This window comes from Oncorhynchus mykiss, chromosome 6 (genome assembly GCF_013265735.2).
Source record: "Oncorhynchus mykiss isolate Arlee chromosome 6, USDA_OmykA_1.1, whole genome shotgun sequence".
In the NCBI taxonomy this organism is placed as follows: domain Eukaryota; kingdom Metazoa; phylum Chordata; class Actinopteri; order Salmoniformes; family Salmonidae; genus Oncorhynchus; species Oncorhynchus mykiss.
Genome location: NC_048570.1, coordinates 30,127,107 through 30,140,181, shown reverse-complemented (window position 1 = coordinate 30,140,181; position 13,075 = coordinate 30,127,107). Strand labels below are relative to the sequence as shown.

At 43.2% G+C, this 13,075-nt stretch overlaps 1 protein-coding gene across 1 annotated transcript in view; it reads right to left on the bottom strand.

Moving 5' to 3' along the window:
- LOC110525707 (phosphatidylinositol 4,5-bisphosphate 5-phosphatase A) overlaps positions 1-13,075 on the bottom strand; it is a 40,933-nt gene that overhangs the window by 14,649 nt on the left and 13,209 nt on the right. Inside the window, exon 2 of the mRNA XM_036979816.1 lies at positions 746-1,307. Within this exon, the coding sequence (XP_036835711.1) occupies positions 746-1,293 (548 nt within the window). The 5' untranslated portion in view covers positions 1,294-1,307. The remainder of the gene's footprint in view (positions 1-745; positions 1,308-13,075) is intronic.

The following is a 13,075-nucleotide window of genomic DNA, read 5'->3' as shown; positions in this document are numbered from 1 at the left end:
CAAGTTGTAGAAACATCTCAAGGATGATCAATGGAAACAAAATGCACCTGAGATCAATTTCAAGTATTATAGCAAAGGGTCTGAATACTTATGTAAATAAGTTATTTCTGTTTTATTTTTTTATTTTATTTTTATTCTGAAACATTTCTAAATACCTGTTCTCGCTTTGTCCTGATGGGGTATTGTGTGGAGATTGATGAGCAAATAAATTAGTTTAATCCATTTTAGAATAAGGCTGTAATGTAACAAAATGTGGAAAAGGGGAAGGGGTCTGAATACTTTCCGAATGCACTGTATGTTACCCGACCACACTATTTTATCTTGATACATTAATAATTACATGCTGTGTTAATTTTGTCATGGTTACATGCCTACAATACCCATTGTGGTGTGCGTAGGTCGCAAGCCCATAGGAAGTCAATAGTTACTACTGTTAGCTAGCCAGATAGCCACAAAGAATTGTTAGCTAGCTACCCACAAAGAATTAACATCTACCTTGGATAACATTGGTTTTAGGTCATTTTTGCCTGTTACACTATCTGGTTAGCTTCATTATTATGATTCACATATAGCTAACTGATAGTTATGAAGTAAAACGTTTGCTTTGTGTATATCTTTTTTCGTCTCTATTTCCATTGTCCTGGCTAGAAGGAAGGTACTCAAGAGAACGTCATTGGAGAATGCACTTGGAGCATGAGAGTGTGGAGCACGGTAGAATGCATATTGAGAAACACCTGGAGCTCACCTGAAGTCTTCTACCACCTGGGCCTGTGTGTCCGCGGTGCCCGACACGGAGAAGGCCCTCTGGGCATGAGGGTTGAGGTGGGGAGGTATAGGCCTGGAGGGCGGTGGCTGGGGCACTGAGGCTGCCCTCATTGAGATGGGGTTCCGGGCCCCAGGGGGGTGGCCTGGGACTTTAGGGCCAGCCTTCAGAGTGGTTTCAGTGTACCCCACTGGCTCTCCAGGCCCCCCAGGGGGCTTGGCTCCTCCAGGGCGCAGGGGCTTATGACGGCTGGCCACAGCTGGAGCATCAGGAGTGGATCTGTCCTGGTTAGCGTCTGTGGGGTCAGGTGTGGGCTCACAGACGTCTACAGAGCCCTCTACTCTGGGGGTCCTCTGAGGCCGTCGAGGCCGGGCTGGGACTGACGGTTGAGGAGCAGGAGCATTGGCGCAGGGTTCAGAGGTTGGCGTTTCTGTGCCTGGAGGTGCTGCTGGAGTGGGGGTTAAAACCTCTGATAGTCCAGATGGGTTCTCAGGGTGGGGCTGGCTTTGGTTCTGGTTGTCTAGATCCATCTCCGAGATGCTCACTGAAAAACAATAGCAGGGGAAAGCCATGTTCACCATATTCCATCAGTGTGCCACGCAGTATAGACAGACTAGATGTTAAAGAAGCAAACGAAGACAACAGTTCCAAATGTCTGGTGAGGGTGGGGAGGGTTATCATGTGCTCACACTGACTCAGCTGTTCATGTGATTGAACAGTTCACATTCCCCCCATTCCTAGGCTGCTCTGGCAGCATAATGCCAGCCCTTAGTGTTTGGCTGTCTGTCCTCTCGTGGGCGACTGAGAGCATCTGAAACAGGTAATTAAGAGAGAGAGAGGGAAGAGAGACAGTGAGAGAGAGAAGGGTGAAGGTGTTTAATGAGAGCGGAGCATCGAGGGGAATAAGAGGAAGTGGGTGGGGAGGAGAGGGAGAGACGCAGCAGGTCATGAGCAGAGGAGATAGAAACAGGAGAGAAAAGAGAGAAAGAGCGCAAAGGAGGGGTCACCCACTTCACACTCTTATTAATACCCTCCTACACTTCACACCTCACACAGGTCTTGGACCAACTCAGAAATAGAATGAGGAGAACAAGCCAGGGGGGGTGGCACGTGGAGTATGAGCCAGCCTCTGGCCTGTGAGTGCCCCTGGGCCTGAGAGAGGTGACTCATGACAAGTCTGGGACACTGGCCATGCACATAACTCAACCACTGTGGTTGGGAGACAGAGACGTGAGGAGAGACGCCATCTCTCAGACTGGACCAGGAGATATAAGGAGGGCTCCTCTTGAATGCCAAGACAACATCACCTCACCCTCTATAAGGTATATCTGAAAGTACTGACACTATACTGTACCTATATTACAAAGGAAATGCCAGTGCAGTGTAACAGAACAATCTTAGAAGAGAAGAACCCTTTTTGGTTCCAGGTACAAGCCTTTTTAGTTCCAGGTAGAACAATTTTGGGTTCCATGTATAACCCTCTGTGGAAAGGGTTCTTCATAGAACAGAAAAGGGGTTCTACCTGGAACCAAAAAGGGTTATTATGTTAATTTAGATTCATTTAGATTTTGTGTCACAGATTTACACACAATACCCCATTATTTGGAAATAGATTTTTAGACATTTTTACTAATTGATAAAAAATGAAAAGCTGAAATGTCTTGAGTCAATAAGTATTCAACCCGGCCTCCCGGGTGGCGGAGTGGTTAAGGGCGTAAGGGCGCTGTACTGCAGCGCCAGCTGTGCCACCAGAGACTCTGGGTTTGCGACCAGGAGGTCCGTGGGGCGATGCACAATTGGCCTAGCGTCCTAGATATCCTTGTCTCATCGCGTACCAGAGACTCCTGTGGCGGGCCGGGCGCAGTGCGCGCTTACCAAGGTTGCCGGAGTTTCCTCTTACACATTGGTGCGGCTGGCTTCCGGGTTGCATGCGCGCTGTGTTAAGAAGCAGTGCGGCTTGGTTGGGTTGTGTATCGGAGGACACATGACTTTCAACCATCGTCTCTCCCGAGCCTGTACGGGAGTTGTAGCGATGAGACAAGATTGTAGCTACTAAAACAATTGGATACCACCAAATTGGGGGAAAAAAATAAGTATTCAAACATTTTGTAATGGCAAACCTAAATAAGTTCAGGAGTAAAAATGTGCTTAACAAGTCACATAATAAATTGCATGGACTCTGTGTGCAATAATAGTGTTGAACATGATTTTTAAATGACTACCTCATATCTGTAGCCCACACATAAAAATATCTGTAAGGTCCCTCAGTCGAGCAGTGAATTTCAAGCACAGATTCAACCACAAAGACCAGCGAGGTTTTTCAATGGTTTGCAAAGAAGGGCACCTATTGGTAGATGGGTCAACAACAACAAAAAAGCAGACATTGAATATCCCTTTGAGCATGGTGCAGTTATTAATTACACTTTGGATGGTGTATCAATCAATATACAACAGTCTCTACAAAGATACAGGCACCCTTTCTAACTCAGTTGCTGGAGAGGAAGGAAACCGCTTAGGGATTTCACAATGAGGCCAATGGTGACTTTAAAACAGTTGCAGATTAATGGCTGTGAAAGGAGATAACTGAGGATGGATCAACAACAATGTAGTTACTCCACAATACTAACATAAATGACAGAGTGAAAAGAAGGAAGCCTGTACAGAATACAAATATTCCAAAACATGCACCATGTTTGCAATAAGGCACTAAAGTAATACTGCAAAGAAATGTGGCAAAGAAAATAACTTTTTTTCCTGAATACAAAGCATTATGTTTGGGGCAAATCCAACACAACACATCACTGAGTACAACCTTCATATTTTCAAGCATGGTGGTGGCTGTATCATGTTATGGATATGCTTGTCATCGGTAAGGTCTAGGGAGTTTTTTTATAAATAGAAACTAAATAGAGCTAAACACAGGCAAAATCCTAGAGGAAACTTGGTTCAGACACGAGGAGACAAATGAACCTTTCAACAGTACAATAACCTAAAACACAAGGCCAAATATACACTGGAGTTGCTTACCAAGATGACATTTAATGTTCCTGAGTGGCCTAGTTACATTTTTGACTTTTAGAAAACCTATGGCAAGACTTGAATGTGGCTGTCTAGCAATGATCAAGAACAAACTTGACAGAGCTTGAAGAATTTTAAAATGAATTATGGGTAAATATTGTACAATCCAGGTGTGCAAAGTTCTTAGAGACTTACCCAGAAAGGTGATTCTAAAATGTATTGACTCAGGGGGTTGAATACATATCTAATTAAGATATATTATGTGTTTTATTTTCCATTCATTAAAAAATATATATACACTACCAGTCAAAAGTTTTAGAACACCTACTCATTCAAGGGTTTTGCTTTATTTGAACTATTTTCTACAATGTAGAATATAGTGAAGACATCAAAACTATGAAATAACACATATGGAATCATGTAGTAAATAAAAAGGGTTAAACAAATCCAAATTATATTTTATATTTGAGATTCTTCAAATAGCCACCCTTTGCCTTGATGACAGCTTTGCACTCTTGGAATTCTCTCGCAGCCCAAAATAAATGCTTCACAGAGTTCAAGTAACAGACACATCTCAACATCAACTGTTCAGAGGAGACTACGTGAATCAGGCATTCGTGGTCGATTTGCTGCAAAGAAACAACTACTAAAGGACACAAAGAAACACGAGCAACGGACATTAGACTGGTGGAAATCTGCCCTTTGGTCTGGAGTCCAAATTTGAGATTTTTGGTTCCAACAGCCACGTCTGTGGGAGAAGTGATGTGGGTGAACAGATGATCTCTGCATTGTGTATTTCCCACCACAAAGCATGGAGGAGGAGGTGTTATCGTGTAGGGATGCTTTGCTGGTGACACTGTCAGTAATTTATTTAGACTTCAAGACACACTTAACCAGCATTGCTACCACAGCATTCTGCAGTGATACGCCATTCCACCTGGTTTGGGCTTAGTGGGACTTTAATTTGTTTTTCAACAGGACAATGACCCGACAGACCTCCAGGCTGTGTAAGAGCTATTTTACCAAGAATGAGAGTGATGGAGTGCTGCATCAGATGACCTGGCATCCACAATCCCCCGACCTCAACCAAATTGAGAGGGTTTGCGATGAGTCAGACCGCAGAGTGAAGTAAAAGCATGGGAATTGTAAGGGTTCTCGTCCTACTCTTCTGAGGAGGAGTAGCGAGAAGGATCGGAGGACCAATGCGCAGCGTGGTAAGTGTCCATAATGTTTTTTAATAAAGACAATAGAACACTCGAACAAAACAACAAACGATGACGTGAATATACAAAACCGAAAACAGTACCGTGTGGACCAAACACTCACACAGAAAACAAACACCCACAACTCAAAAGTGAAACCAGGCTACCTAAGTATAATTCTCAATCAGGGACAACGATTGACAGCTGCCTCTGATTGAGAACCATACTAGGCCGAACACAGAAATCCCAAATTATAGAAAAACGAACATAGACAACCCACCCAACTCACACCCTGACCATACTAAAACAAAAGACAAAACAAAGGAACTAAGGTCAGAACGTGACAGGAATTCCTTCAAGACTGTTGGAAAAGCATTCCAGGTGAAGCTGGTTGAGAGAATGCCAAGAGTGTGCAAAGCTGTCATCAAGGCAAAAGGTGTCTATTTGAAGAACCTCAAATCTCAAATATATGTTGATTTGTTTAACACTTTTTTGGTTACTACATGATTCCATTTGTGTAATTTCATCATTTTGATGTCTTCACTATTATTCTACAATGTAGAAAATAGTCTAAATAAAGAAAAACCCTTGTATGAGTAGGTGTTCTAAAACTTTTGACCAGTAGTGTATATGTAATTCTTCCACTTTGACATTGCAGAGTATTTTGTGCAGATCGTTGACAAAAAACGTACAATTAAATACATTTTAATCCCACTTCATAACACAACAAAATGTGGGAAAATTCAAGTGGTTTGAATACTTTCTGTTATCTGCTCTTAAAATATGTTACAAGACCTTCTGGATGCAGGGTTGTGACCTTGACGCAGAGTTGATAGTGGAGCTACAGCTCCTGGAGGTCAGTTCAACTCACGTGACAAGTACCCCTGAGCTGTACATGTATGGTAACATTTTGTTTTGTATGTGGGCCAATAGCTAGGTTCCCTGGGCACATGCCTATAGTCCATGTATGGTGTTTTTGTGGAGGAATGCGGAGGGGGGTGTCTGGTGATTCGGCACACGCATCCCCAGGCAGGCTGGACAGTACCTACGATGACAACATCCATCTCATGTTTGTTCCTTTCCATTTGTACACATATCCTCTGGTCCTATCTCATTTACCATGCCTTAACCCCCCCCCCCCTCCCCCCTCTTCCGACTCCTTATCTTCCATTTTACTTTCAACGTCTCCTCTGCCGTTATTGTTCGTCTCTATCTCACACACACTGTATCTCTCTTATTTATTATCCTCTATTTTGCCTCTTCCCTGTCATTTTCTCTGTCTGTCTAATTCTATACCTAAAATTACCTTACGCTCTTCCTCTGCCTCTCAGTCTCTCTCCACGCCAAGATGACACATGTGCTGTGCACTCGGCTGGCTGTCACAGTCCCGATGGCCGCTTTCACATACAGCTAGAGATAACTATCAGCAGCCAACGGCGGAATGGGGGGATAAGGTCTGAAAATAAATGCTGGATGACTGAAAAGGGAGTATATGGGAGGTAGTGGTAGTATGACTGCTAGTGAGCAATACAGAAAGTGAGAAAATATGAAATTGTGAACATTATTTGGGAAAAATGCATTCATAGTAACTAACAAGTAAAGGAATGGTATTTTATACCTACACCCCCCTGCGTATTTATTTGGACAGTGAAGCTAAAACGTTGGTTCTATATTCCAGCATTTTGGATTAAAGAGCTAATGTTTCATATGAGGCAACAGTCCAGAAGGTTGCCAGTTATTTGATGGTATTCCCATACATATCTGTTTTGCCGTTTCATTTATTCACATTGATGCACTTTTCTCTCTACGTGTATTCTGACCTTGAATTTAAGCATGAGAATAGCATGCTATTCACCAGCTATTCGTTTGGGGTGATCGAATCAATGAAGGTGTGGCTGAGTTGTGTCTACAGATACGCCATATTCTGACCTTGACGTAATTCCCTAAAAATTCCACCACCTTTAAGCGCAAGGAAAGTATGAATAAGGTCTTGCGAACCTACCGGTTCCAAGTGGAAAAAGCATCTAATTTTTTCGCTGGAAATAACACCATTCTCTATGCACTGTAATTTACAATTTGATAATAGCTATTGATAAGAGCCAGGTAAATGAGTCATCAGTTTGGATAAGGGAATTGTAAATATAAATTACACTTGTTTTATATCTATTTTACCTTATAATCGTGAAATGGCAGCAAATGTGAAATGTGAAAACTGAAGCATATCAAAATATCAACTTTCCCACAGTAAAGTTTATGAAATGCTGTGCCACTTGGCAGAATTTAATTGTACGGCCTTTAAACTCGCAGGGATGGGCACTCTCGAATGTCTTAATTATAGGCTACCCCGACTTTCTCGGTTTCCTATTTCTATCATGTTCAATATTAGCCAATAACAGAAATCGACAGTCAGTAGGCCTAATAAACATACATATCCAACAGCTAATGTACTGTTAGTTCCCTTCATTTGGTATAGCCTACATTTAATTACATTGTTTCGTTTACCTTCATTTGCTTCCTCTGTAAACGCGGTCACCGCGGTGAGGTTGTTGCTGAATATCATTAGTAACAGTTGAAATGTAGGCTAATTAAATCGTTATGAGCAGAGCGATGATCAAGTCGTAACAGTTTGAACCCAACACATGGCGCAATTCTTGGCGGTGTCATCACACAGTTCCATAGTTGAGCAGGCAACAGAAGAGGGTATAGGCTACAATTGTACACTTTTCTTCCCATTATAATTCTACAAGTTTGTGCACTAACCTTCCAACAATACCATGGGTTGAAGAACTGAATGTGGCAACTTTCAGGATTAATCAAACCACTGTATTTTTTATTAATTAATATATTTAGTGTGTAAAGGCTCTACAAACCGTTTTTTATGATTCAGAAATACTTTCCGAACCTTAAATAATCTACAAGATCAGAGTATTTTTAAATCTACCAATTGGTGCTGAAACAGAGAGGAATATGCATATATTTAGCTAGCTCCCTTTCATTGATCTATAATATTCTGAACACCTCTCGAAATAATCTACTAAAAATTATATTATACGAACCTGTAACCCGACACATTGACTCGGTACCGGTACCCCTGTATTTAGCCTCATTATTGTGTAACTTTAAAAAAAACTTTAGTTTAATTAGTAATTAACTCTATATTCATAAAACTGCATTGTTGGTTATGGGCTTGTAAGTAAGCATGTATTCGGCGCATGTGACAAATACAATTCGATTTTCTTTCAACCCTATTGATCGAAAACTCAATGAAAAAAATATGTTGGTCATCAGTTGGGAAGGTCTTCAGCAGTTGAAATACATTTATTCAGAGCGTGCAAGGTAGCCACACCTGCAGAGAGTGTTACACGACTGAATAAGGTAAATCTGAATACCAAATATCAAATCAAATTTTATTGGTCACATACACATGGTTAGCAGATGTTAATCCGAGTGTCGCGAAATGCTTGTACTTCTAGTTCCGACAGTGCAGTAATATCTAACAAGTAATCTAACAAAATGGAAGGTGTAATGGAAGGGCAGGTAGCTTGCCACCGATGATGCGTTGTGCAGACCACCCTACCCTCTGGAGAGCCTTGCGGTTTAGGGCGATGCAGTTGCCGTACCAGGCGGTGATACAACTTGACAGGGTGCTCTCAATTGTGCATCTGTAAAAGTTTGTGAGTGTTTTCGGTGACAAGCCAAATTTCTTCAGCCTGCTGAGGTTGAGCGCCTTCTTCACCACGCCGTCTGTGTGGGAGGATCATTTCAGTTTGTCAGTGATGTGTACGCAGAGGAACTTCAAACTTTCCACCTTCTCCACTACTGTCCTGTCGATGTGGATGAGGGGGTGCTCCCTCTGCTCATCTCCTTTGTTTTGTTGACGTTAAGTGAGAGGTTATTTTACTGGCACCACACTCCGAGGGCGGGAGGTAAGGAAAATGGGAGTGGGTCTAGGGTATCAGGTAGGGTGGAAGTGACATGATCCTTAACCTTTTTGGGATAGGGGGCAGCATTTTCACTTTTGGATGAAAAGCGTTCCCAGAGTAAACTGCCTCCTACTCTGTCCCAGATGCGAATATATGCATATTATTATTATTATTGGATAGAAAACACTCTGAAGTTTCTAAAACTGTTTGAATGATGTCTGTGAGTATAACAGAACTCATATGCCAGGCAAAAACCTGAGAAAAAATCCAAACAGGGTGTGGGAAATCTGAGGTTTGTAGTTTTTGAACTCAGCCCCTATCGAATACACAGTGGGATATGGGTCATTTTGCACTTCATAAGGCTTCTTCTAGATGTCAATCGTCTTTAGAACGTTGTTTCAGGCTTTTACTGTGAAGGGGGGCCGAATGAGAGCTGTTTGAGTCAGAGGTCTGGCAGCAGCCTCGATCTCAGTCACGCGCGTTCACATGAGAGGTAGCTCTCGTTCCATTGCTTTTCTACAGACAATGGAATTCTCCGGTTGGAACATTATTGAATATTTATCATAAAAACATCCTAAAGATTGAATATTTATAATGCTATTTCTGACTTATGTTGACTACACAATATGGCGGATATCTTTTTGACTGCTTTGTTGTCTGAACGCTGTACTCAGATTATTGCATGGTTTGCTTTTTCCGTAAAGTTTTTTTGAAATCTGACACAGCAGTTGCATTAATGAGAAGTGTATCTAAAGTTCCATGCATAACACTTTAATTTTCATCAACATTTATAATGAGTACTTCTGTGAATTGATGTGGCTCTCTGCAAAATCACTGCATGTTTTAGAACTACTGAACGTAACGCACCAATGTAAAATTAGATTTTTGGATATAAATATGCACATTATCGAACAAAACATACATGTATTGTATAACATGAAGTCCTATGAGTGTCATCTGATGAAGATCATCAAAGGTTAGTGATTAATTTTATCTCTATTTGTGATTTTTGTGACTCCTCTCTTTGTCTGGAAAAATGGCTGGGTTTTTCTGTGACATGGTGGTGACCTAACATAATCGTTTGTGGAGCTTTTGCTGTAAAGCATGTTTGAAATCAGAAACTGTGGCTGGATTAATGAGAATTGATCTTTAAAATGGTGCCTATGTCACGCCCTGACCTTAGAGATCCTGTTTATGTCTCTATTTTGGTTTGGTCAGGGTGTGATATGGGGTAAGGAGGAGCAGCGTGTTCAGGATTCATGGACTTGGGAGGAAATCCTGGACGGGAAAGTACCCTGGAGGCAGGCTGGGGAATATCGCTGTCCGAAAGAGGAACTGGAAGCAGCTAAAGCTGAGCGGCGGCGATATGAGGAGGCTAACCATCGAAGCAGGCACGAGAGAAAAATGGCAGAGTCAGGATTCAGACCTGAGCCAAATCCCCATGCTTACCGTGGCGAGCATGTGACTATGGGGTGATGCGCACGGTGTCCCGAGTGAGCATTCACAGGCCGGTGTGCTCTGTGCCAGCGTCTCACATTTGCCGGGTGGAAGTGGGCATCCAGCCAGAACGGGTTCGCGCCCAGGCTCTGTCGTAACCGGCCGCGACCGGGAGGTCCGTGGGGCGACGCACAATTGGCCTAGCGTCGTCCGGGTTAGGGAGGGCTTGGTCGGTAGGGATGTCCTTGTCTCATCGCGCACCAGCGACTCCTGTGGCGGGCCGGGCGCAGTGCGCGCTAACCAAGGTTGCCAGGTGCACGGGTGTATCCTCTGACACATTGGTGCGGCTGGCTTCCGGGTTGGATGTGCGCTGTGTTAAGAAGCAGTGCGCCTGGTTGGGTTGTGTATCGGAGGACGCACGACTTTCAACCTTCGTCTCTCCCGAGCCCGTACGGGAATTGTAGCGATGAGACAAGATAGTAGCTACTACAACAATTGGATACCATGAAATTGGGGAGAAAAAAGGGGGGTAAAATTCAAAAAAATAAAATAAATAAATAAATAAAATAAATGTTATTGTCTGAGGCTATGCGGAACATATAGTCCATGTGATCGAAGCAATCTTGAAGTGTGGAATCTGATTGGTCAAACCAGCGTTGGATAAACCTGAGCACAGGCGTTTCTTGTTTTAGTATCTGCCTATAGGCGGGGAGCAACAAAATGCATGGTCAGATTTTCCGAAGGGAGGGCCTTGTATCCATCATGGAAGTTAGAGTAGCAATGGTCAAGAATGCTACCAGATCTTGTCGCGCATTCGATATGCTGGTAAAATTTAGGTAACCTTGTTCTCAGATTAAAAGCCCCAGCTACAATAAATGCAGCCTCAAGATATATGGTTTCCAGTTTACATAGAGTCCAGTGAAGTTCTTTCAGGGCCGTTCCTGTATGTTGTTATGATTGCACCATGAGTCGTTAATCATAAGGCATACACCCCCGCCCTTCTTCTTACCAGAGAGATGTTTGTTTCTGTCGGCGCGATGCGTGAAGAACCCAGGTGGCTGTACCGACTCTGACAACATGTCTCGAGTGAGCCATGTTTCCGTGAAACAGAGAATGTTACAATCTCTGATGTCTATCTGGAAGGAAACTCGTGCCCTAATTTCGTCCACCTTGTTGTCTAGAGATTGGACATAGGCGAGTAATATGCTCGGAAGCGGTGGATGGTGTGCTCGCCTTCTAAGTCTGACCAGGAGGCCGCTCCGTCCGCCTCTCCTGCGGCGACAACGTCGTTTTGGGTCGGCCTCTGGGATTTAAATCCCATGTCCAGGGTGGAGGTCCAAACAAAGGATCCGCTTCGGGAAAGTCGTATTCCTGGTTGTAATGTTGGTAAGTTGACGTAGCATTTATATCCAATAGTTCTTCCTGGCTGTATGTAATAACACTTAAGATTTTCTGTGCTAACAATGTCAGAAATAATACATGGAAAAACAAATTACTGCATAGATTCCTAAGGACCTGAAGCATGGCGTCCATCTCTGTCGGCACCATCTTAGAAGTGCGTAGGAAAGGCGTGCTTAGGAAAGGCGTAAAAGTCCTAGGAAATGCCGAATACAACCGTGAAATGCTTACTTACAAGCCCTTAACCAACAAAGCAGTTAAGAAAATAGAGTTAAGAAAATATTTACTAATGTCTTTCCTCCTGAGGACTACACATGGGCCTGAATAGACAGGCTCTGACTGACAGCAGGTACTTCTCATTCCACACACGTTCTACAGGGAGAGAGAGCGGAATGATTTAATAATAGCCAATCTGTTATGATGTTTACATGCACCTCCATTGAGAGAGCAGGAGCAAGAGTGACAGCGAGAGCAAAAGAGAGGGAGTGCGTACAGCAAACAACACACAAGAATACAGCACAAATAAGTATAAACAGAATTTTAAACTGGATGGTTTCAGCCCTGAATGCTGATTGGCTGACATGGGTATTTATTTCTACTGTTCTAATTACATTGGTAACCAGTTTATAATAAGCAATAAGACACCTTGGGGGTTTGTGGTATTTAAGTGATAATACCCGAGAAGCCAGTGTTTGGAGGATATATTGGCATGGGTGTTGTTAGGCCCGAGGGCTGGCGACCGAAGACGTGGGCCATTTTTGCCACACCTCATGTGTCTCCCGGTCACAGCCGGCTGCAACACAGCCTGGGATCGAACCTGCAACTGTAGTGACATCTCAAGCACTGTGATGCAGTGCCTTAGACCGCTGCGCCACACGGGAGGCCCTGGAATGCGGGTTTAACCAAGTAGCATTCAGGATTAGACCCACCCGTTGTATAAATTACCAATATACCATGGCTAAGGGCTGTTCTTATGCACGACGCAACACAGAGTGTCTGGATACAGCCCGTAGCCATGGTATATTAGCCATATACCACACCCCCTTCGGCTTTATAGCTTAATTATAAACTGGTTGATTTAAGCCCTGAATGCTGATTGGCTGAAAGCTGTGGTATATCAGACAGTATACCATGTATTTAACAAAAAAAAAAAACGTTTTACTGTTCTAATAAAATTAATTGTGTGCCGCCCCAAGGGTCTCCTGGTCACGGCCGACTGCGACAGAGCCTGGACTCTGACCAGGATCTCTAGTGGCACAGATAGCACTGCGATGCAGTGCCTTAGACCACTGCGCCACTCGGGAGGCTGAACCAGAGATATTCTATAATGTTGT